General features: G+C 37.9%; 1 protein-coding gene across 1 annotated transcript in view; it reads left to right on the top strand.

The window, feature by feature from the left end:
• The window catches only part of ARHGAP24 (Rho GTPase activating protein 24), a 542216-nt gene that overhangs the window by 75198 nt on the left and 440372 nt on the right, over positions 1-26646 (top strand). The window contains exon 2 of the mRNA XM_043906273.1: positions 9737-9936. Within this exon, the coding sequence (XP_043762208.1) occupies positions 9757-9936 (180 nt within the window). The 5' untranslated portion in view covers positions 9737-9756. The remainder of the gene's footprint in view (positions 1-9736; positions 9937-26646) is intronic.

Here is a 26646-nt window from a genome sequence, read left to right as displayed (position 1 = left end):
TTATAAAATTTGCTTTCTGATCCTATATTTAAGAGTCTTGTCAAAGATGGAGTTAGTTAATATAAAACAAAGGACATTCACCTCCTGTTTCCTGTTCCCTGCTTAGATCTGTTTGCTTTGTTTTTGTGGCCATATGATGCAATACTACTTGCCACGCTAGAACTCTCATCTCAGAGCGCTCTAAGTTTTTTCCATTAAAGGAAGTTGACTTTCTTGCTTGTTTCCACAGCATGTTTACTAAAATTGGAATGCTATGTGGCCCCTGCAAATTTGTGAGGTGTTTAGTATTTTTATGTAATGTATAGTATGGTGATGAGAGCTGATAATACTGTATTACATATTTGAAAGTATCCAGGAGAGTGGATCTTGATAGTTCTTATCACAAGAAAAATATTTTGTAACTATATATTGAGGTTGATATTAACGTGATTTCTTACAGCAATCATTTTGCAATCTTTACAAATATTGATGATTTTGTACACCCGAGACTAAATGTTATATCAATTAGACCTCAATTAAAAAAGAAAAAGTAGGTTGATTTTCATACCTTTTCTCATTTCAAATGGCATTCTCTCCTGGGGGACACCTGAGTTGCTATTTTCTGTTGGAGGGATATTGTCAGTTCTTGGTTTATTTATAGAATCAAAGTAACAAAGAGTCTCTCTCTCTCTCCTTTTTGAATGTGATTGATTGGTTGTGACTGTCTAGAGTGCTGAATTGAGAAGGCATCTAAGGTGCATCTAGGTTCCTCAGGAAGGAGAATTGTGATAAATTAATAATGTCTGTCATGAGCTTAAGAGTAGCAGTACCATTGCCATGTATCTGCCTTTTCTCTTTGTTCTATTGGTCGTAAAGCATTTGTTTTAATTTGATTTTTGTTTCTACTCACCTTGGGAATTCCAGTGGTTTTCTTTTTTGTTTTTTCTAGTTCCTTGGAGACTGATGTGGTAGTAGGAACACATCTAAATGTATATTAGAATACTTTTCTCCCTATTGAATGAAAACCTTAAGAGGTAGCAGATTCTCTGTATAAAGTATATCATTAAACATACAACAAACACAAAGTAAATATTTAAACTTTTTTTCCAAATGGTTCATCCCATGAAGTCATTTTGTTTTCTTACCAAATGAATATGGAAACATTGAAGCTTAAAATGTAAAATGTAGATTGACATTCTGATCCATGCCAACAGGTACATAATTATCTATTTTTGTCTGTTCTTGTTGTTTTGGACAATTTAATTTCAAATGAATCAAGGAACAGGATATTTAGTGTTTCTTCAGGAAAATAACTGCACATTTACAAAATTATTACTGCTAACTTTTCCCCAGGTGTGCTCTTCTGGTGACTATTTTAAACTTCACATTCATGACTGTTGTACATTATTCAATTCTCCTGCTTTCTTCACACTTAGACTGTTCAGTTCTAAGAAAAAATATTTCTTTATTTTTAATTGAGTTATACTTAAGGGTAACATCCAGTGAGAAACAATGGGAGTTCCTTTTGCTCAACAATTTCTGAAGTTCAGTTTAGCTTTAAGCCACTATAAACTTAGGTGAAGGAATTTGGACTGAAGCCCTTTCATTGGTATGGAAGTGGAAGTGTTGGTCGCTCAGTTGTGTCCAACTCTTTGCAACCCCATGGACTGTAGCCCTCCAGGCTCCTCTGTCAATGGGATTCTCCAAGTGAGAATACTGGAATGGGTTGCCGTTCCTTTCTCCAGGGGATCTTCTAACCCAGGGATTGAACCTGGGTCTCCCACATTGCAGGCAGATCCTTTACTGTCTGAGCCATCAGGGAAGCCCCTTTATTGACATATATAATAATATCAAATAGTTTAAGATTTTTGCACTGCACTCTGGGGAAACCTGAGGGGCTCTGAGGTGCATTCAGTTAGGCCCCAAATACTGACTGATGGATTTGTTTATTTCTTCATTTCTTCATTCACTTACATTTGTTCAACAAACCTTTGAGTATTTAGCATATCCTAATTATTTAGTATTTAGAGGAGTGTGGGGCGGGGGGCGTTCAGGGAGCCCATATCCTCCATGAGTTATGTGGTATGAGATGGAACAGTAATAAGCATATGGCCGCGTATGATAAAGGCTCAGTCCAGAGTGACGTGGAAGCTCGTAAGGGGAAAATCAGATTGGGGACAGAAGTAGCTCTTGGGGAGCCTTTCTAGAGGAGCTGAGGGATGGAGAGAAGTTAAGTGAAAACAGCCATGTATGAAACCCAAGGTCCTTTCAAGAGATTTTTAGAAAAAATTCAATTACTTCCTGAAAAACAGATCTGGCCTCCTGGAATTTATCTTGAATCTAAAACAATCTCCATCAGATCCACTGTAATATGGGGCTTAGAGTGCTGATTGCCTGGTAGGTATCATAGTTTGATTCATTTTTCGGATGGAGTGGTAGAGGGTGAGGGACGGAAAGTGAACTGTTTTTCATTCATCAGTTTTCTTTAGTTAGCAGTTGTTTAGGCTAAGATTTAGTTCTTTAAATTGTTTTTTGCACATTCTTTATAAATGTAATGATCTCAGTTAGTTTCCAAGGCAAACCCTCCAACATCACAGTAATCCAAGTCTATGCCCCAACCATTAATGCTGAAGAAGCTGCAGTTGAACAGTTCTATGAAGACCCATTAGACCTTCTAGAACTAAGCACCAAAAAAAAAAAAAAAAATGTCCTTTTCATCATAGAAGATTGGAATGCAAAAGTAATGTATATGTACATTGTAAATAGCATGTGTAGATGTGTGTATTCGTTTGTAGGTATGCACATGTGTATACATGTGTAAGCACACATGTGTGTGAGCACATGCATATATGCGTGTATGTGAGTATATACACATCATATGTTTATTCTGTGTGTTTTTGTTGTGTGAACCATTACCTGTAGAAAGGTTACATGCTAGCATTTAGGCATGTTGTTGTTTAATCCCTAAGTCATGTCCACCTCTTTGCGATCACATGGACTGAGCCTGCCAGGCTTCCTCTGCCCATGGAATTTTCCAGGCAAGAATACTGGAGTGTGTTGCCATTTCCAGGGGCTCTTCCAACCTAGGGATCAAACCCACACCTCCTGCATTGGCAGGTGGGTTCTTTACCACTGAACCACCAGGGAAGCCCAGCATTTAGGCATACAGCTCAATAAAATGTACTACCGCTTGACAAACCAGCATGTTAGCAACAGCTACAAGACATTTTTTTTTTTAAGTAAGAAAGGTTAGAACTCAGATAAATATTGGTCCTCTGTAGTTATACTTCATGTAGAGTGCAATCACATTCATTTTACAAAGGTGTTAGGTTCCAACATCAACACAAATGGTGACAATCGGATGTGAACAAAACGACTCTCCAAAGTCACACAAATCACTCACAAATTGCAGTACTTTACCAACTCTGCCAGTTTTATATCTGTTTTTTCTCGTAGCAATGGAACAGATCCCTATTTTTTGGAATAACAGCAGAAAGTTTGTGTTGAGCGGCCATGTGGTGTGAAATTGTATGTACGCAGAGGCTCTGGGATCACGCGTGCACTGTGACACACTCTCCCCACCAGATTTCAGAGAGCTGACACTCGCTGTAAAAATGCACCTCCCGTCTGTCCTACATGTGTGGGAGCACATGTCCTCTCTTCTCCTCTAGCTTCCTTCTCTTCTGCTATTCTCTTGTGTTTCCTGAACTAGTCTTGTAGGTAAGTTCAAACACACTGCAACTCCTAGCCCATCTGATTGCAAAAAGAACCATACGAGTAGATACACAAACTAGTTTCCACTCCTGGAAAATAATTTAAAGCTGTGATCCCATCAAATGAGGGGATCTTTTGAAGCCCCAGTGTGGTACAGTAGCTATTATTAAGGTTGTAAAGATACAAGTTAACTTAATTCTGTTTTTGTTTTAGTTTAGGGTAACCATTTATTTATATTATTGTTATGTTGCTTTGCTAAACACTGAGGTCATTGGTCATATTGGAAATCTCATGTACTACCCAGCTGCCATAGCCTGACCACAAGGAAAATACTTTCCCAGTGCAGATTCAGTTAAAACATTCTCTCAGAGTCTGAGTGAGTGAACCATACGTTCCTTCATGCAAAACCAGAATTGATTACATGTATTTCCTGCCAAGAAAAAGGAAGTTTTGAATTTCTTCAGTAAGGGCAATTTCAGGTTCACTTCAGTTTGATGATTTTGACATTATGTTTAAGTACAATTTTCATGCTAATGGAAGTCTCCTGTGTCCAAGGGAAAAAAAAAAATCAAGTTCTTAAAGTAGACCATATTCTTTAAGGCATTAAATGCAAATTCACTTCTGAAATACTCTTTGTAGGAGTTCTATTGTGATTGTTACATGGCTTCACTCCTTGATTGAACAGTTGTTTACTGAATAGCTAGTAAGCACTGGATATATTGCAGTGAGAAAAAGGAAGTCCTTGAATTGGTGAAGTTTATGGGATCCTGAAGGGGTGATCAGCAGTAAACAGCTGAAGAAACAGCAATTTTGTGTCAGGAAGACAGAGGACAGAGTTCAGGGATAGTCAATAACAAAGTGCAATGTTAGTGGTCCAGTCGTGTCCAACTCTGTGCGACCCCCATGGACTGTAACCCACCAGGCTCCTCTGTCCATGAGACTCTCCAGGCACGAATACTGGAGTGGGTAGCCATTCCCTTTTCCAGGGGCTCTTCCCGACCCAGGGATCAGATCCACGTCTCCTGCATTGCAGGCAGATTCCTTACCGTCTGAGCCACCTGAGAAGCAGAGAATAACAAGTAGGAAGCTGATTTGCTGGGTGATTAGTAATGACAGTTGGAGGAGGTAGGTTTCAGTCTTGAGACTTAAAGGATGAGAAGAGATGGACCATGTAAAGTTAAGAGAATGAGGCAGAGCAGCCTAGGTGGAGAGCAGCAATCATCAAAACTCAAGGCATTAAAGGAGCTTCTGTGTTTCCAGAACTGAAAGTAAGCTGGTGTTACTACACTGTTCAGACCTTTAAAGTGTGTGTGTGATGGGGGGAAGTGTGAAGGAGGTAGAATGAGATTAGATTACATCAGTAAACATGTGCCAGATGATTCAGAACCTTTATACCATGTTTACGATTCCAGATTTTAAAATAAGTACAGTAGGAACCAACCAAAATTTTCCATGTAGAGAATCATTGTCTGGTTTAATTGTTCAGAGCTCACTTTGGCTATTTTGTGGAGAAGGAAATGTGTGAGCATGTGCCTATGTGTTCATGTTTGTGGTTAAAAATGGAAGCAATAAGACTAGTTGCTGGGCTATTAGAATCATCTAATCAAAGACAGTGGTGGCTTGGGTCATAGAGTGGAGATGAAGATAGAATCAACTGGATAGATTTGAAATATCTTTTGGACGTATAACTTTCTGAATTTACAGGTACATTTGATGTTTAGGGTGAAGAGGAATCAGGAATCTAAAATGATCACTTTTTTTTTTTTTTCCTAACTGGGCATATCATGGAAGCCTTTACTAAGATCAGGTTTTGGGCAAGATCAGGTTTCAGAAGGAGATCATGATCACTCTTAGATATCTAGCACCAAGCCTATTGCAAAATTTATTAACTCATCAAACATTGATTGAGCTTCACCATATGTCAAATGTTATACTAAGTGTTGAGGATATCTGGTGTCCTTATGCTTATGGAATTACAGAGATGGTAGATTTCAGAGTGCAAGAAGTCCAACATCCTTATTTTAAAGATGAAGGATAAAATTTGAAACTTTTGATTTTTGCAGAAATATCAAGACTCCTCTATAAAAATTATGGTTACCTTAGTAAAACTTAACTTCATTCAATCAAAATAACTGTGGTATTACTTTCCCTTAGGGTTATGATACAATCTGTTTTCATTTCTGTTTTAATGATTGTTACAATTAGTACCATTGAAATACTTTCTGATGCAATCTGAAGTCATGAAAATTTGGGCACTGTAGCCAGGGGATCAGTGAGAGATGCTATCATTGGTTTGACTAGGCTTATAAACAACATATGCAAGAAGAATAATAAACCACATTCAAATGTGCACACATTTTTTACTACGGATTAATAGGAGACAAATGTGGAATTGGGCACTTCTATTTTTTTATATTATTGATGGTAGGCTGCTAATTATCTTGAAGCATTTCAGAGGAGATTTTTCAAATTAAACAGAAACCATTAACATGAAAGGAAAGAAAGGGCTGGAAAGAAATAAGGGGCTGCAAAGAAAAAAACTTGTGCAATGAATTCTAGATTTTTATGTGTGCATGTGGGTGTGTGTGTTGAAATGTTTGTTTTAAGGACTTATTCAATGTGTAAGTTAAGATATTGGGTTAAAGAGTTAATAGGTGATGATGAAATAGCAAGCTGTGTAGATGTGAACTGTTTTAATGCCAGGAAATGAAAAAAAGATTATTTAGGGTGGTTTAAATATGCATTGTCGTTGTTCAGTCACTGAGTCGTGTTCGACTCCTTGTGACCCCGTGGACTGCAGCACGCCAGGCTTCCCTGCCTTTCAGTATCTCCTGAAGTTGGCTCAGATTCATGTGCATTGAGTCAGTGATGCTATCTAATCATCTCATCCTCTGCCACCCTCTTCTCTTTTTGCCTCCAGTCTTTTCCAGCATCAGAGTCTTTTCCAATGAGTCGGCTCTTTGCACCAGGTGGCTAAAGTATTGGAGCTTCAGCTGCAGTCCTTCCAATGACTCTTCAGGGTTGATTTCCTTTAGGATTGATTGGCTTGATCTCCTTGCAGTCCAAGGAACTCTCAATAGTCTTCCTCAGCACCACAATTGGAAAACATCCATTCTTAGGCACTCAGCCTTCTTTATGGTTCAACTCTCACATCCGTACCTGACTACTGGAAAAACCAGAGCTTTGACTATTCAAACCTTTGTCAGCAAAGTAATATCTCTGCTTTTTAACATGCTATATAGATCTGTTGTAGCTTTCCTTCCAAGGAGCTTACCTATTATCTATATTAAGTTACAGCATTCATTGTTCATTTAGAGTGAGGTTTACTTGGCTCTTTACACTAGGTCAGATACTATGAAAGAAAAGGGATGAAAGATCCTGCCCTAAGGGCAGAACAAACTGGAAGCATCAGGCATGATCCAGGCTGCTCACACAACATGCACACACACGATGGGAGACCGTTTCTTGCAGGGAGTGGTGATTGCCAAGGGAAAGCCCTGTGGAGCAAAGGAAGTTTCAAGATGTTTTGTAGAGATGAGAGCCTGTTCATTCAAAAGGTGTTTCAGGATAAGAAAGGAAAAAGTGGGTACTGAATGAAACAGATGGCAGTCAAATGACCTACATGAGGCTTAAAAGTAGTTTGAGGAGATGAAGATAGAAAACAAGGATGGCGTTAGATGGGAATACATGTGGAAGAGGCAGAACTCCTCAGAGGACGGTTGAAATGATCAAAATAAGAAGTGTTTAGAACCAGAGCTCTTCTTCATCCCCTGTAACTGGAATGGCAGGGCTGAATTCAAAGATATAATTATATATTAATATATTCATATTATGTATGTGATTAATAGTTATAATTATAATTAATAAACATTAATATATATTGCACATATTTTATGTGTTATAATATAATAATATAAATATGTATATATATATATGGAGTCTAGAAAAATGGTACTGATGAACCTATTTGCAGGGCAAAAATGGAGATGCAGATGTAGAAAATGAACATGTGGACACAAGGAGCCGGGAAGGGGAGGGTGGGTCAAACTGGGAGAATGGCATTGACATACATATTCTACTGTGTGTAAAACAGATAGCTATTGGGCAGCTATTGTATAGCACAGGGAACTTTGCTCTGTGATGACCTAGAGGGGTTGGATGAAAGCGGGGGTGGGGGGGTGAGAGAGAGGCTCAAGAGTGAGGGGATATATGCATGTTGTGTGTTAGTTGTTCAGTTGTGTCTGACCCTCTGTGACCCCATGGACTGCAGTCTGCACCAGGCTCCTCTGTCCATGGGATTCTCCAGGCGAGAATCCTGAAGTAAGTGGGTTGCCATTCCCTTCTCCCGAGGATCTTCCCGACCCAGGGATTGAATCCAGGTCTCCTGCATTGCAGGCAGATTCTTTTTACTCTCTGAGCCCCCAGGGAAGCGTACACAAAGCTGATTCATGTTGTTGTACAGAAGAAACTAACAGAACATCGCAAACCAGTTATACTCCAATTAAAAATAAGTAAATAAATAAAATGGGAAGAAAAAAGAAAGAAACCAGGACAGGGCAGGTGTTGAGGCCTGGCCGCTACTGGGCAGGGAAGACAGAACGCACAAGGGATGAGTAGCTGCCGGTCCCCCAGGGGTGGGTGCCGCTCCGTGAGCACATGCGGGGAGACTTGGTCAGTGACCCGGGCCTGCCTTTGCATCAGCAGCTTCAGGTCCTCTGACCTCACATCTTGCAGCCAGCATGAGCAGCATACACCTCCAGGTCATCACAAAGATGCTGGAAATATTTCTCTGGGCGCTTCCCCACCCTCTCCATAGCCTTCTGCTCCGTGGGCATCTTAGCATAGACGCTAAAGCGTTTCTCATAGTGAATTGAAAAATTCGTGGTGAAAATAAAGACTAGATAATAGAAAGACAACTTATTTTCTGGAATTAAGCTGAAAAAATAGAAGCTTTGGCATGAATATGCCGGCACAGAATTACGCTATGTTTTATTAATTAATCTGTATCCCTGTATCCTCAAGAAAGACACAAGGGTCAGAGTGCACTTTTCACTTCATGAAAAATGCTTAGGAATAAACATTAGCAAAAACCTGCAGGAAGCCTTTGGGACAGGAAAATGTCTTTTGTTCTTAACTACTTTTCCCTGGCTCTTCCAGAAAACCAAGTTCTTACTGTGGCAGCTTAGCATCTCACCTGTAGATTAACATTGGCTCTAAGATAAACTCATACGCTTGATATGTACAGTGTGTATGACCTTGTGTTCCTTCTCACATAACCTTGAAATTTTCTTCATCATGCAGTTGACTGGAACATACTGCTTACTCCAGAGGTCTGAAGGAGATGCACTGGCCAAGCCGGGCTATTTTTCATTTGTTTGCATTTTTCCTCAACTTTTTCAGCTGCACTAATTCTTGACCAGCCAAAGAAACTCTCAAGGGGATACTCTGGGAGAGAGGGGGGCAAGGACAGCTTGAGAAATTCTCACATATGTAAAACAAATGCCTTCCATTGAGGTTTTTAAAATAGTCCCGCTAAACTTTAACATGTGTCAGACTAAGTTTGCTCAAATAATCACAGGCTTGCACTAACAGGCTCCAACCAGTGTACACCAGACACAGAGGCCCATTATCACGAGAGTCCTGGCTTTTTTTTAGGTGGTTTTTACTTTGTCTTCAAATATCGCCTCTTGTGACCATGGTATAGTGGTGAGCATAGCTGCCTCCTCCAACTTCTTAACACATTACGTCTTCTACAACTTTCCTATTCTTTAATTCTACTTTGGAAAAAAGAGATATTATCACATAGTCGACTAGCTCATTTAGGGAAAAGACACGAGGAACTCTGTCCAAGTTTCCTCCAGGAATATTGTTGTCACATTTGTGGTTTGCTTCTAGAAAATTGGTATGTGAGTTGATGTACATTTTTCACTATTCCTCAAGCGTGGTTTTTGTTGTTGTTGTTTTTAAGGGACGGGTAATTTAAGAGGGGGTCGGCTATATCAGAGCACCTTATTTTTGTTGTTGTTTTTTGTTTGCTACATAGGAAAGTCCATCAGCTTGATAATGGAGGAGAACAATGACTCCATGGAGAACTCCCCGCAAGGCCCAGGGAGGAACAATGCTGTGAAGTGTGGGTGGCTGAGGAAGCAAGGAGGCTTTGTCAAGACTTGGCATACCCGGTGGTTTGTGCTCAAGGGTGATCAGCTCTATTACTTCAAAGACGAAGATGAAACCAAGCCCTTGGTAAGTAGGAGAAAATAAAAAGCACCGTGGGGCTTAGTAGCCTAAGAAGTGGTGGGGTTTGCTAGAAACTGTTGGAGACTGGCGTCAACTGAATCTCCCTGGTTCTCCTTCAGTTCACTGGCATCTTTCACACTTTTACTCTCTGTTTACTTTGGTTCAAGAGGATAAACTTGCTAATTGAGGCCAAGAGGCAAATTATACTTGTTGAATATTAATTTTGACTTTTACTAAGCTGGACTGAAATATCTGAGTTCCAGAGATCTCATAAATAAATTAGTAAGAATATCTTGGAAAGGTACTCAAAAAAATAAAAAGAATATTTCATATTGGTATCATGACAGTTCCAGGGCATTTCCATACTTGTTACTGATTTCATCATAGCAAACCAGTAGGGGACATGGGGGTTATCGTATGAAAATATTAATGGACCTCTGTTAGAAGATATATGCTGTAGCCAAAGCATCTTTCCTTTTCTCAGGAGCAAGTTGAAAGATTTGAAGGAAAACTGTAAGTGCAACTTTAATTTCTGAGACACTGTCAATATCTGTTAGACACTGTCAATATCTGTTCTCTGGGAGCTTCTCTGTGCTTTAACTCGAATAAAATATGGATGTAGCGCTAAACCCAGACAACGTTGATACATCCAACCAGCATATACAATATAATCCCCTGGGAATAGTTTCTGTGTTTCTTTGTGGTTTCTTAGTGGTCTTTTAGTTGCTTGTTTACTTCTCATTTCCTCAGCCACAGATCTCTGGGTTGCAATTAGAGAGGAAAAATTCTCCATCCTTCCCTGTAGCTACTACAGGCTTTCTTAGCTGTGATCATTGCTTATCAATTGATGAAAGAAGATAAGAATGGAGGCATTCCCTCTGTGTTTTTCCTTCCTCTGCATCTATAAAATACATAGTAAGAGAAAAAATGTTTTAGAGTAGTTTACAAAAACATCCCTAATGGTATGTTCTTGGGGCTATTTTCCTTGTATTAAAATTTGAGAACTTAATTAGGAAGTCGGATCAAGGCTCTGCTTTAGTATTTTAAATTCCTCAGACATAATTTAACAAACTTCTCATTAGTCTAACTGAATTATTAATACATAAAAGTAGCAATGAAATTACATTCTCCGCTCATTTTTTGAAATTTCTTTTTTAGCATACCTTTACCAAGGCCAAGCATTTGACTAAGAATTGGTGTATATATATTATGAAATGCTTAAAATGTGAGGTAGGATTAGCCTCATGTATGAAGAAATCAATGCTTAGGTATAAAGCATATTACTCAGAGTTAGATAGTGGTGCCATATTTGCCTCTAGTTAAGTCCGAGTTCATATGTTCTCATTCAAAGATCTCATAAGTAAGTTAATAAGAATATCCTGTATTGGTGTCATGATAGCTATAAGGCTTTTCCATAAGGACAGGGAAGCATGGCATGCTGCAGTCCATGGGGTCACAAAGAGTTGGACATGATTGAGCAACAGCAATGACATTCCTTTCATCATAGCAAAACAGTGGGGAATGTGGGAGTTATTATTACAAATGAAGAAACCGTGGCTGAGATATGAAGCACCATCATATAGAGATCAGAGGCAAAGGAGTCTTTTGTTTGTTATCTTATACTCTAGAGTTCTTTTCTCATGGTACCTTGTTTTATACTATGTAATACAGTAAGGTATTATCTTGAACATAAACTTATTTTTACCAAACTCAGGTTAATGTAAAAACAAGTAGAACATGGGGCATTCATTAGGGAAACTTTGATATCGAGAACCATGTTGAATACAGAAGGAGAAGGATGAGTAACATTCAATATTTTATCCTATGGACTTTTGTTCTGGCATGTTTTGGATGGGCTGGGTTGTTAATCAGAATGAGGACAAATTAAATAATTAATTAGGTCTCATCTAGAATCTAAACAAAGGATTAGGGGAGCAAACAGAGGTTTTAGGAGCTGAGCGACTGGAGAACTAAAAGCAGACTAAACAATCGTTCTGACTCTTTGGTGAGTTCAACATACCTTCTAGTAATGAAGATTGGCTACGATAGATCAAGATTGAGCTCAATGTTTCTAAACTTTGAGAACTTGCAGATGTCAGAGAATATGTACATGAACCCCTTAAACTGTTCAAAGAGGATATTATCAAATTGCCTTGGTTATTGTCCTCTGTGGCGTTTCTCAGAAGATTGACAGAGTCACAGATAGTATTCTGTGCAATGTAGTTATTTTGATAAAAAGTTGGAAATTTAAATAAGAATGCAAAAACTTCTGATCAATTCAAATGAAATTGCCTCAAAGTGAAAATTAACTTAATTCATAGTATTTCTAAGATAAGCAGTATTTTGCTATTAGTATGTTACTAGTATTTGTAGACATAATATGTGAAACTACCAAAATAGACTTATATTGATAAGAAAATGCTAATTCTTATACAAATGAAACATAGATTACCATTATTCCTATACAAAAAAGTTTTCATATTTTTTCTTCCTTATTATTATTTGTTAAAGATTTGCTGTTAATAAAGTATGATAATTTGGGATGAATAACTTTTAATTATTATTCATTTTTGGACCATCTTTCATGTAAGCACCAGGAATTTTGACATTGTACTTTTAAATTTTAATATTTTGCACTGATGTTTAGACATGTACACATAGAATCAGATGAAAACAGCAATGTCTATATCAGAGGACAATTTGTAATTTGAAAGGACTGTGTATTTGTCCATGAATGGATTAATTTCTTACTTTAAAGTGAATTCTTTAAGTGAGAAATAGATGCCTGCCTGACACATTGTAAGTGCAAGGCACATTTTCGGATGAGTTGGTGAGTCAATAAATGATATCTGTAGCCAAGCAGGGTTGGGCCAGGGCCAGGTGCTATAACATGGACTATTCTCAGCTTCATATATCAAAGTCATAACCTCTTTCTCAGTAAGGTTTAAATCACATTAAAAAAATCCTGTAGTGACATATCATAGAGTAACTCTAAAACATTCAATAAGTAACAATTGAAAACCTTGGGAAAATGTTAAAATAGGGAAAAAATGGTATAAAACTCCTCACTTTATAGATAAAGGATGCATGTGTGTTTGTGTGTGTGTGAGAGAGAGAGAGAGTGTGTGTGTGTATCAGCCAAGAGATATTGTTGGTGAGTAGCAAATAACAAACTGAAAATCAAATTTCCTTGCTCCTGATCCAGTGTTCCTTCAGCTTAGCCTTTTGCCTGCTCACAAATCCTCAGCTTTTCTTTAGATTTGTTTTCAGTCAGAAGGACTATTTTCAATATGGGCACCTCCAAGCCTAAGAATGCCCTTGGCCTTCGTATTTTTTTGCTGAGGGCTATTTCATTAATACAGGAAACATCACTAATGAAATGAAAAAAATTTACTCTTCTGAGCATTCCTAACCAGCTGAAAAATTTCAATAAACTTAACCTGAATTGGTTTTCCTCTTTTTTAATAGTATTTCTAAAATGAAAGTATTAAAATCCTTTAAGTATGTGTCCCTCCTATCCTAGAAAAAGCCTATCAATTCATTTTAGTGAAACTTTCTCTGAGTTTCTCAACTCAATAAAGAGACTCAAGCTCCATCATTATCCTTGTTATTAAAAACTACACATCTGTTGGGGGAAACATGTAAATAGAATTATAATTGTGACAGACTAACACGTAAGCGTGAAGTACTCAGAAAGTGCAGATGTAACTAGTGCCGGGGCGTGAGTGATGACTGGCTAGAGGAGTTGAGGGAGGCTGTGCAAAGCAGGAAGTGACCCTTCCCTAGGATGTTGAAGACTGGTGGGAATTTTCCAGGTACCTAAACTGGAAAGAGGAATCCAGAGCAGAAGAAAGGCTTGGAGTTATAGAATAGGTATCCAATTCTTATAGAAATTCATTTTCGCAGAGTTCTAGAAGCTGTAAGTCCAAGATCAAGATGCTTCCAGGGTTGGTTTCTGGTGAAGCCTGTCTTCTTGGCTTGTAGAAAACTACTTTCTGTCTTCACATGACCTTTGCTTTGTGCATTGGAGAGTGAGAAAGCTCAGGCGTCCCATCCTCTTCCAAAGACATGAGTCCTCTCAGATTAGCCCCATCATTATGGCATCATTTACCTTGATTATCTCCTTGTGAAAGTGACCATACAGATGGAAGGAAAACTTAATTGAGAAAAATATGTTCATTACCATAGGTTTTCAACATAGTCGGTGTTATGGACTGAATTGTGCCCCCCTCCATAATTCACATTAAAGTCCTAGCCACGTGGAGGATTCGGATTTTAATGTGAATGGTGGTGGGTGGAGGGGCGGGCACAATTCAATCCATAACACCTAATATGTTGAAAACCTATGGTAATGAATATACTTTTCTCAGTTAAGTTTTTCTTCCATCTGTACAGTCAATTTTCATGTCTACTAGAACCTAGTATATCTGATCTAGTACATTATAGACTTAATCAGTTAAATTTAACATTGATGTACCATGTTCTTATTCAGGTTGCACCTTGCTTCCTAAATATTCCACAATCTGGGCAAGTCTGGGAGCTTAGAAAGTCTCTAAATGGACCCTTGTATTTTCTTCTTGAGCAAAAGGCGAAAGCATCTCTAGGTTCTCCTTTCTCTGGGGACAGTACTTTTTTGTAAAAGAGACTTTCCAGCCTGTAGCCAGGCTTCCCCTGGCAGTATATTGGAGTTCTACCTCAAAGTGTAAGTGTTTTATATTTAAAATACATCAAACTCACTCCAGAAACTCCAGTGTTTGCAATTATCATGGAAACAGATTTTATTTGGAACAGATTTTAAAAATAAAGTTGATTTTGTTGTTCTTGAAAAAACCAACAGAATAGTGATGTATGTAGCCAATGTTTGAACATACACCACTGTATCCATAATGTCTGTTACTCACAGGCCACTGCTGTAAGCATTTTATATACTATATTTTTAAAAATATTTGTTTAATATGTTTTCTATTTTTAATCTTTAAAATAAAGTCCTATTTATACAGAGAAAAAAGTTTAAAATTATGCTGTACATAAGAATTTACTTAAAAAGAAATCTTTCATCTATCTTGCGTACCCCTAGGAGTTCTGGCTAGCTACGAAAAATGTTTTAAAACATATTTTAAACTAAGCTTATGACAATATCTGTATGGCTATTTTTCATTAATAATCATGACTATGGCCTTATAGATATTATAACAGAGGGGATGAAGCTGAATCATAGATAAAATGTGATTATAAAAATAAAGCAGTTATATAGATTTTGTTAAATGAATCTAGTGATAAATTCCTAGTGCTTTTTGGGAACAATCTGCTTTACTTCTATCCTGAAGTATACTGTTACTTAAATAACTGCCGAGTCTCAAGTTTGGCCATCCTAGTGAATATCTCTGATATACCTTGGGTGCTAGAACTTGACATATCCTGGAAAGCATCGATTTTTAGAAGCCAGCCTGAGACTCCTGATAAAATGACTAAAATCCAAACAGGCACTAACCCAATTAATCTAGTCTAGACTTCCTACAGCAGATATTGATCCAGTTGTGTGGGAAGGTTTTTTCTGGACCTGATGAAGATGACACTGTGTTAGATCACAATGGATTTTCTTACCTTAAAGAACAAAGTGATTTTAAGTGAATTATAACCTGAATCCTGACTTCTAAATGTGCAAGAATTGATTACTGATTTAAGAGTAAACTCTTAATTTTATATATCTAATGAAACGTGAGTTAATGAAATCTAGAAATCTTTAAGGTAATTGGTATTCTCTGTTAAAGTATATGAGCCAGAAGCAGCCGAAGTGCTGATTATGTGGGTAAAATAATGCTGGAAACACACATAACTGACTTTCTGTATGCGTGTGTGTGTGTGTGTGTTAGTTGCTCAGTCATGGCTGACTCTTTGCGACCCCATGGACTGTAGCTCGCCAGGCTCCTCTGTCCATGGAATTGTCCAGGCAAGGTCTTCCTGACCCAGGGATCGAACCCACATCTCTTATGTCTCCTACATTGGGAGGTGGGTTTTTTACCACCTGAGCTACCAGGAAAGCCCAGCTGACTTTTGGTGTAGCATCTAAGTCTCTTGGCATCTTAAAAGATACATAAGAAGGATTTGTGTGTCATCATAAAATTTTAGGAACTCTTACCTCTTTCCTAGAAATCATATCAAGGTAGTGTTATTAGTGGTGAATGTTTTATTTTGTTATTGGCTGAATAATTTCTTATTGCTTATAGAAGTCACCTAGGCATGGCGTTTTATTTGAGTGTGGTTAAAAACATAGGCTTTTGAGTCACTTTATTTGGGTTGAATCTTGATTCGTCTACCAAATAACTATGATATATTAGGCTGAATAAGTTGGTTTAAACTTCAATTCATTAATCTGTACAATGGGAAAAGATTAGTACCTACCTATAACATTGTTAAGAGGTTTATGTGAGATAATAATTTATGTAAAGAATTTTAGAAAGCAGTAGCATATAGTAAATATAAAATAAATGTTAGCTATTTTTATAACATTAGTTTGACAAAAAAGAATTTATTTCTTGAGATGGTCATACTCATCATTCTTTCATTTGGTTTTTTTCAACATATATTTATAGATTTCTAATGTTCCTGCAGTTATTATGCTAGACTCTAGAAACAAAAGATGATATAACTGTTACTATAAAAAGATAGACCTCCCCAAACAAACATAAACAAACAAACAAGGATTTAAAATGAAGTTTCTTTCTTTCTCAGGTGAAAGTGCAAAGTGATTCTTAGTGAGGAGGTTTGCTTCAAATAACTGTTTAGAAACTTAAGCTTCTAGTGATTTTGCAACTTTACCTTTTGGCTTTGAAATTTATCATGGGATCATTTCCTTTCCAGTAATCTAGAAAGAGTATAAAATAGACTACTGCATAGAAGGATTAGATAGACCATTCGGAGTGGAAGTGCCTCTTATCACTTCTACTCATGTTCCGTTAGTTGGGACTGGGTCACATGATCATGCCCAACTGCACAGGAGGCTGGGCATGTACCCGCTTTATCCTGGGTCAGAGAACACGGGTATGGAAAAAGAGCTAGCTGTCACTGCCACAGATGATCAATTAATACTAAAAAATATCCATAAAGATGGCATTCAGTTTCAGTGGCTGTTATAGTCAACTGCAGTTACCGTACGATGTAATGAGTATTTAAATAAAGAAAGTATATATATGTGTTAGTATACTGTAATGGTCTTTATCTTTCTGGCTTACTTCACTCTGTATAATGGGCTCAATGGAAAAAAAATAATAAAATAAATAAAAAAACGTATAGAGAACATTTAGGAAGCAACAGAAAGGGGGCATCTATAACCACTTCAAGGTTCAGGGAGAGTCTAAAGAAGATATATTTAACCCCAGAAATGAAGGAGAATATAACATTATTTTAAGCGGTTTGGTTGATATATGTGTCAGAATTAAAGGTGTAGGTCATGGCCCTTTGGTAGATGGTTGACAATTTGATAACTATAATAATGGTTAAGTATTTCAGCACCTTAGAAAGGAGACAAGCAGGGATGAGAGATGAATTTGGAGATGTAAACACAGACAAGTCTGTTACAAGTCCAGTAAGCATTGCTAGAGATTGTTTATTTTATTCTGAGACCTTACATTTCCCCTTGCTTTTATGTGCATATTTTTCTTGGTTTATTGGATTTAGAGCCAAACAGTGAAAATAGGGCTTATTCTACGTGCATCTCACTGTTAAGGCATCCAAAATGTTCACCTATCCAAAAAGGCCTCCTCCAACAGTTTTACAGTTCTATCTGTTTGTATTGTTTATTATTTTGTATAGTGCAATAATTGCAGAAAAATGATTGGAAAGCGACTTGCCACAAACACTTGGCCTTCTATCATCCATTATTACCTAACCATGAATCCCATCAGGTCACTTTTGACTGTAGGAGGAAGAGTGGAGAAAATCTGTTGCTGCCAGAAAGGATACTTAACGTGAAAGAGCGGCAAAGAATGTCTTGGATGAAGGGAAATTGATGGATGGGCATGGTGGGCAGAGAAATCAGTGAGAGATTTCATCCTCATACTTTCCTCGGAATTGACTTGGTCCAATGCAGACATTTCTCTGGAGAGTGGTTGAGCCCAATTGTTTTGTTTATAGCGTCTTGTGTCAGGCTGCCTGTGTTCAGCCTAGATTATATCACTAGTGATGGGCCTGTGGTAAGTTACTTGTTGTTTACTTGGATAAGTTATACATCTGTAAACTATGAGTAATAATAATACCTATCTCATAAGTAGTTGTTAGCATCCATGAAATGATGTTTCTAGAATACTTATTCAGTACTTGGCCATATGTTAATCACTCAATGTGTGTGTGTAATCAATCACTCAGTCGTGTCCAACTCTGTGACCCCATGGACTGTAGCCCACCAAACTCCTCTGTCCATGAAATTTTCTAGGCAAGAACACTGGAGCAGGTTGCCATTTCCTACTCTAGAGGATCCTCCTGACCCAGGATCAAACCCATGCCTCCTATGTCTCCTGCATCGGCAGATGGATTCTTTACCACTCTGCTACCAACTGTTGTTGTTTCTGCCACCACTGCCACAGTCAACATTATCATCACCAGCATCATTTTCATCATCTTTTACCATCAGAATACTCTGACACAGCAGTTTAGAAATCAACATCTATAATAGTACCTTATTTATTGTATAACAAAATGGAAATGGTATATGATCAGCCATTGTAAGTAATGCTAACATCGGAGCAGACGATAACTTGTTTTCCCTTGTGATCTATGCTGCCAATACACTGAATTTAAATGGATTCTCAAAAAAAAAAAAAAGGCTAATGCTAAATTCTGTAGTATGTCTTTTCTCTTTGTTTAAATTACTTTTGGGGCCCCTTCAGAGCTTACCAAAACGATTTTGATGACAGCTCAGGAGGCTTGAAGGATTCTTTTTGCAAAACTGGACCGACCCAGAGGGAGGCAGCCTTAACTTTCTCGTCTCACTCACAGCACTTATTTCTGAAGAACAATTTAGAAAGAGAACTACTGGAGTTGAATCCCTTGAGTTCTGCTTCTAACATTTACTTATTGACTGAAGGCTTTTGTGTTTGTGATGGAATTCAATAAGTAGAACCAGATAATCCATATGCTGTCTCATTAGCATAAACTTAGGTTTATTTCCATCACCCCAACTAGTGGAGAAGAGAATTTAGCGGAAAAATTAATGGTTGGAAATGTAATTTGAATGTTTATATTTTTAGTGTTTAGAGTAATATATTTTAAAGGGTTACTTTTTCTCCCCCCAGTATATAAAGTATTTCATAGCTATTTGCTATTTATTTTCTTTCAGATTTCTTTTGAGCACTCAATCTTTCTGTCCCTTCTTCTTTAGCTTTATTCTGCATAAATTCCAATGGTCTCTATTTTCCAATGTTATTTCCATATGTTTATTTATTCAGTGACAATCAATTGTAAACTACACAAATTATAATTTATGAAACATTTTGTATCAATTTTTGTGTAAAAGGAAGCAATCCTGGTTACTTGAATTATTATTCTTGCCTTCTGATTTTTGGTTTCTTTCCCTTAGCATAATATTCTCAAGGCTAATCCATGTTGTATCTGTATTAGCACTTCATTTCCTTATATGGCCTAATAATATTCCATTGTAATGATATACCACATTTTATATATATCCATTCTTCAGCTGACAAACATTTGGGTTGTTTCCCACTCTGGGGCATTTATGAATAACACTGCTGTGAGCATTTATGTACAAGGTTTTGTGTAGTCATACATTTTCATTTCTCTTGGTTATATACATAATCGTGGGTTTGATAGGATATATGGTAACTCTGTGTTTAACCTTTTGAGGAAATACTACGATTTTTTTATTATTAAATTCCAATCTAATTTAAAACTCAGGCCTCATGCTTGATTTAAATCTCATTTATGTCCCTCTAAGAATCAGCCTGCCAATGCAGGAGAGGTGGGTTTGATCCCTGGGTTAGGAAGATGCCCTGAAGAAAGAAATGGCAACCCACTCCAGTATTCTTACCTAGGAAATCCCATCACTTAGCAACTAAACAGTAACAACACCACACCCTAACCCTATGCTTGCCAGCTGTGATGGCTTACCTCCTATAGAGAGGAAGCTCAGGTAGACTTTTTCTCCCCTCTCTCCAGCACTGGGTGTGTGTGGATGTGTGTGTGTGTCTACACATGTGTGAGGACCATGAATTGGGTACCTTTTTCTTCTCTTTGACATCTCTGGACTGGCAGGGAGGAAGAATAAAAATGGACAAATGCATCTCTTCCTAAGAGCCTATGGCTGTAAGGAGACTACAGGGCCATCTTGGTTATTCTTGTTTCTCTGGCTAACTTGTGGCTGTTTATGAACATCTCGACCACTCAGGATGTTGGACATTGGTCTGCATCTTGTTCTCTTTTTTTCACCCTTTAGCTCTCATGGGCAGTACATTCATAGCTTCTTGCTCCTAAGAGCTCATTACCAGGGAAGAGCTGCCTTCCCTGCTTAAACTTGAGCTCCTGGATATCCAGGCATGATCATCATGATCAAAAAGTTCAAGTTTTTGGAAAAACCCAAACCACCTTTTTGGCCCACCAATATATTTTAACTGTGTTAAATTATTTCTTTCAAACTCTTTGTTCCTGTTTGTGTCATAGTCATAGAAGAGCTTAATGGAATCAGTTCAATGTATCAGCAAAACCCTCAGCTCAGCTTTGTGAACCTGTTCAGTTCAGTTCAGTCGCTCAGTCATCTCTGACTCTTTGCGACCCCACAGACTGCAGCACTCCAGGCCTCCCTGTCTATCACCAACTCCTGGAGCTTGCTCAAACTCAGGTCCATTGAGTCGGTGATGCCATCCAACCACCTCATCCTCTGTCATCCCCTTCTCCTTCCACCTTCAATCTTTTCCAGCATCAGGGTCTTTTCAAATGAGTTAGTTCTTCGCGTCAGGTGGCCAAAGTGTTAGAATTTGAGCTTCAGCATCAGTCCTTCCAATGAACCTGTATTCCTACTTAAATTTGTTTTTTTAAGTATGGGATCACACATGCCTAAATAATGTTTCATCCCTCATTGAAATTAAAAAAAAAAAAAGATCAGATAAGTAGATGCACATCTTCTACTTGGCCTACCTTGTGATCAGTTTTGAGAAATTGTCAAGTAGGTGACTAGAAGGAAGAATTGAATCCATAGATGTGAGCTCACTGACCTAGATATGGGTTGGATATGCAATAGTCCTGACCTTACTTGCCATGGACACTGAGTATTTGAATAAACCAACATAAATTGCCAACATCCACTGGATCATCAAAAAAGCAAGGGAGTTCCAGAAAAACATCTATTTCTGCTTTATTGACTATGCCAAAGCCTTTGACTGTGTGGATCACAATAAACTGTGGAAAATTTTGAAGGAGATGGGAATACCAGATCACCTGACCTGCCTCTTGAGAAACCTGTATGCAGGTCAGGAAGCAACAGTTAGAACTGGACATGGAACAACAGACTGGTTCCAAATAGGAAAAGGAGTACATCAAGGCTGTATATTGTCACCCTGCTTATTTAACTTATATGCAGAGTCCATCATGAGAAATGCTGGGCTGGAAGAAGCACAAACTGGAATCAAGATTGCTGAGAGAAATATCAATAACCTCAGATGTGAAGATGACACAACTCTTCTGGCAGAAAGTGAAGAAGAACTAAAGAGCCTCTTGATGAAAGTGAAAGAGGAGAGTGAAAAATTTGGCTTAAAGCTCAACATTCAGAAAACTAAGATCATGACATCCAGTCCCATCACTTCATGGCAAATAGATGGGGAAACAGTGGAAACAGTCGCTGACTTTATTTTGGGGGGCTCCAAGGTCACTGCATATGGTGATTGCAGCCATGAAATTAAAAGATGCTTACTCCTTGAAAGAAAAGTTATGACCAACCTAGACAGCATATTAAAAGGCAGAGATAATACTTTGTCAACAAAGGTCCATCTAGTCAAGACTATGGTTTTTCCAATGGTCATGTATAGATGTGAGAGTTGGACTGTGAAGAAAGCTGAGCACCGAAGAATTGATGCTTTTGAACTGTGGTGTTGGAGAAGACTCTTCAGAGTCCCTTAGACTGCAACGAGATCCAACCAGTCCATCCTAAAGGAGATCAGTCATGGGTATTCATTGGAAGGACTGATGTTAGAGCTTAAACTCCAGTACTTTGGCCACCTGATGTGAAGAGCTGACTCATTTGAAAAGACCCTGATGCTAGGAAAGATTGAGGGTGGGAGGAGAAGGGGATGACAGAGGATGAGATGGTTGGATGGCATCACCGACTCAATGGACATGGGTTTGGGTAGACTCCGGCAGTTGGTGATGGACAGGGAGGCCTGGTGTGCTGTAGTTTGAGGGGTCGCAAAGAGTCAGACACGACTGAGCAACTGAACTGAACTGAACATAACCCTAACTTGACTGTGTTATTTAGCATTCAGAAGCTTCTCCAGGGAAGGCCAGAAACATCAGCTGTAAGACTCTAATACATTTTCAGACAGTTTTGCAGTGCCAAAATTCCTGTATCTATTTTTGAACCTTTTTTCCTAGTTGTTTTAATTTTTTTAATGACTAGACTTAAGACTTACATTTTCCTTTAGATTTTAATGAGAAAGTTGACATCCTGTAAATTTCTGTGTTTTACAAAATACATAGTGCTGCAGGAGCCAAAGTTTCCTCCTGTGTTATGGACTTAATTCTTCCATTATGGAGCATATCATCCTGACTTAGTCAGTTTTCTCAGGACTTCCTCTGTTAAATGAGGAGATTAATCTGATGGCTTCAGAGCTGCTCTTTGATTCCAGGTTTCCAGAAGTTTTCTTAGCCCCACAAGTGCAGCTGCTTTCTAGAAATTAAACTTTCATAATTCTTCCACTGAACTAATCCTTTTATTTTTTTCCCCAAATCTTTACATTTGCCTATAAAATATGCGTAGAATATCCACAAATATTTTGGAACTGGGGCACTTTACCTTTTAGCATACTGGGGAAAATGAGCTGTCCATTTTCCAATCAGGCAAAGATTTCACAAATGTTCCAAGTTTTCTGTGTTAGTTTGCATCTTGAATATTTAAACAAAAATCTTCACTGAAGGCAGTTTTAGTCATTCTCACAGGTATAACATAATTCCACATCTAAAATACTCACTGTTTTCAAAATTTCCTCTTTGAGATGTCATCATTTTATATGTAATTGTGATAAAAATACAATGTTTATTTAAAATATTTTTCTCTTTTTAATTGTTTAAAAATGATTGATGATGTTTTAAAGATATAAAGAATTATTTTGCTCCCTCTGAAGCCTTTTCCTTCCAAAATTATGAGATGCAAAACTCATGAAATAGAAAACTTTGCTGGGTTTTTAAACATGCATAAATCATTCATCAGATTGTCGTTTACTGTTTGAGATTCTATCAATGAATTCCTTTTTCAAAGCATAGACTGTGAAATTCTCTGTGTCCTTGTCCAAAACACTTACAGAGGGGAGCTCAATTAAATATCAGGTATTCATTTATAAATCTTGTAATGCATCATAATATTACTGGGTAAGGAAACTCAAATACGTATCTGTCAAAATACATAATATGAACTGAAAGTTGCAACATATTTTAATTAAGACATTATGAATCACATAATTTGTTTTGATCATAGAAATAATTATTGGCAGAAACAATATTTGTTGCCTTTCCAGATTTACACATCTCTGATCAGTTATTTTAATAGAAGTTTCATTTTTATTTCTTTTTTTTCCATTTATTTTTATTCTGGAGAGGAAATGACAGCCCACTCCAGTATTCTTGCCTGGAAAATCCCATAGACAGCAGAGCCTGGTAGGCTGCTGTCCATGGGGTCGCAAAGAGTCAGACACAACTCTAATTGCTTTACAATATTGTAGTGGTTTTTGCCATACTTTGACATGAATCAGCCATGGATTTACATGTGTTCCCCATCCTGAACCCCCCTCCCACCTCTCTCCCCATCCCATCCCTCTGGGTCACCCCAGTGCACCAGCCCCGAGCACTTGGATAAAACTGGAGCCCATTATACAGAGTGAAGTAAGCCAGAAAGATAAACACCAATACAGTATCCTAACGCATATATATGGAATTTAGAAAGATGGTAACGATAACCCTATATGCAAGACAGAAAAAGAGACACAGATGTATAGAACAGACTTTTGGACTCTATGGGAGAAGGCGAGGGTGGGATGATCTGAGAGAACAGCATCGAAACATGTATATTATCTAGGGTGAAACAGATCACCAGCCCAGGTTGGATGCATGAGACAAGTGCTCAGGGCTGGTGCACTGGGAAGACCTGGAGGGATCAGGTAGAGAGGGAGGTGGGAGGGGGAATCGAGATGGGGAATACATGTAAATCCATGGCTGATTCATGTCAATGTATGACAAAAACCACTACAACATTGTAAAGTAATTAGCCTCCAACTAATAAAAATAAATGAAAAAAAAAAAAGAAAGAAACATGTATATTATCAAGTGTGAAACAGATTGCCAGTCATTTTTATTTCTGACCTGTTCTCCCCTCTTATAGATTGGGAAATAGGAATATGCTATCTCAAGTAGTTCAGTAATAAAGAATCTGCCTGCCAAATGCAGGAGACGTGGTGGGTTCCATCCTTGGGTCAGGTTGGGAATGACAACCCACTTCAGTGTTCTTGCCTGGAAAATCCCATGGATAGAAGAGCTGGTGGTCTTTAGTCCAGGAAATCACAAAGAATAAGATATGACTGAGCACAATGCTATCCTTGAGGGCTTGTATTTGGTAGCATTTCATATAATTGATACTTTTCTAACTTTTGTTTTGATGTATCTCTGAAAATCTCAGATTTTCTCTTCTGAATTATATTAGTGATTTTACTAAATGCTCAGGAACTAATATAGTAATTAGCTTTTTTATTTTAAAGTGAAACAAAGTCAAGCCCCAATTCCTCAATTTCAAATATTAAAGAGGCAGTTAAAAATAATTTCAGGTAATAAAAATTGAAGGTATTTTTAACAGATAATGTGACTCTAGCTTTCCAGGGAGATGAAAGGAGGCAAATTTTTTGGGTGTGTGTATGGTTATGTGTTGTGTCCTTTGTTCACTATCCTATTTATATTATTATCTCATTAATTCTTATAGTACTATTACACTCTATGCAGTTTTTCTGTGTAAGACTGAGCTTCATAAGGGTTAAAATAATCTATGTTCCAAAGATAACAAGTGGCAGAACTGGGCAGAACAGTGAAATAAATAATAAAAGAAGGTCAGAAAGGAAAAAAAAAAAATTGTTCCTAGAAGGCGAACAGGATCTAGACTAGAGTTGAGATGTTTTTGAACAGATTTATTTATCAAATAAGGGAGAAAAAAAAAGAAATGGATGTATAGGAATGTAGTTTGCATGGGATCCTGATGAAGAACCCATCATTTTAAATAATGATGACAATTTAGAGGCATCCTTGAGTTCTAGGAATTAGGTTAATAACTTTTAATTTCTGTGAAGAGGTCCTAGGATAGGAGATGTTAGCTTCTGTAGATGATACCTGGCAGCTTAGGACATGTCCTCAGAGTGTGCAGCCAAGATGGGATAAAGACCCTGCTAAAACCCACCTGCCTATTTTCAGTATTCAATGTTTATAGTCATTCATGAAAGGAGCCTCTGTTAGCTGTGTAGGCATTTCCGGGTGGTCCCCACTTCTAGTTATTTCATATTATCCTGCTCAGATCCATTAACACCGCCTGACATAAACCTGAGTTTTATTTCTGGCTGTCTTTACAAACTCATACAATGAAGAGACTTCATGGACAACAAGCAGATGTGATGTATTCTGTTTCCAACACAAGACAAACGTGATACCAAGCAGTGGCTGATGACTGTTCACTGAATTACTATCTGTAAAGTGGAAATGCCTAATCAGGAAATGTACCAGGGACTGTCTTCTTAGGCATGTGACAGGGTACTGGGAAGAACATGTACTAGCTTGTCAAAGCCATTGCCCATTGAGGGCATTTTCACTGGTCATCGCGGTTCCCACTCATGGGTTCCCACTAATGGGTTAAAAAGAATAATCTGGAACATTTGCCGACATTAATCCTCATCCCTCTCTCACTCCCCATCCCCGCTTCCCAACATGAGAATCCCTGGAATCAAACACCGAAAAAACAGAATGGAGAATGAGAAAACAGCAAGACAGAGATGCAGAGACAAAAAAAGAAACTCAGAAATTCAGGGAGTCATAAACTGTTTCTCCAGTGAGGGATGAGGATCAAGTCTTTTGTATATTGGGCCAAGAACAAACTAGATGCAAAGGATAAAGAGATAATTGGCTCTTTTTCCTTCTAGATATTCCCCATGCTAGAGCATTTAGTACCTAATTCATGTTGCCAGTGATAATTAATTAAAAAAATAACATCATCTAGTAGATCACATTAATGTTGATAATTTATAATGACAATTGGTTATAATAAGGAAGACAACCTTGTAACACGTAATAGTAACATAGTAAAGAGCTATGAAGGGAATGAATAGATACATAGACAGATAATAATGATGCAGAAATGTGTTGGGGGGACTCTGAGGAGCTCTGATTCTTTATGTCTCAGAGTGTGCACAGAGGAGCATATCCTAGGAGTCATTTAAACTTACTGAACTCATTGGACAAGATGTGGGTCTC

The sequence above is a fragment of the Cervus elaphus genome, chromosome 6 (assembly GCF_910594005.1).
Source record: "Cervus elaphus chromosome 6, mCerEla1.1, whole genome shotgun sequence".
In the NCBI taxonomy this organism is placed as follows: Eukaryota; Metazoa; Chordata; class Mammalia; order Artiodactyla; family Cervidae; genus Cervus; species Cervus elaphus.
This window is presented reverse-complemented; position numbering and strand designations above follow the sequence as displayed.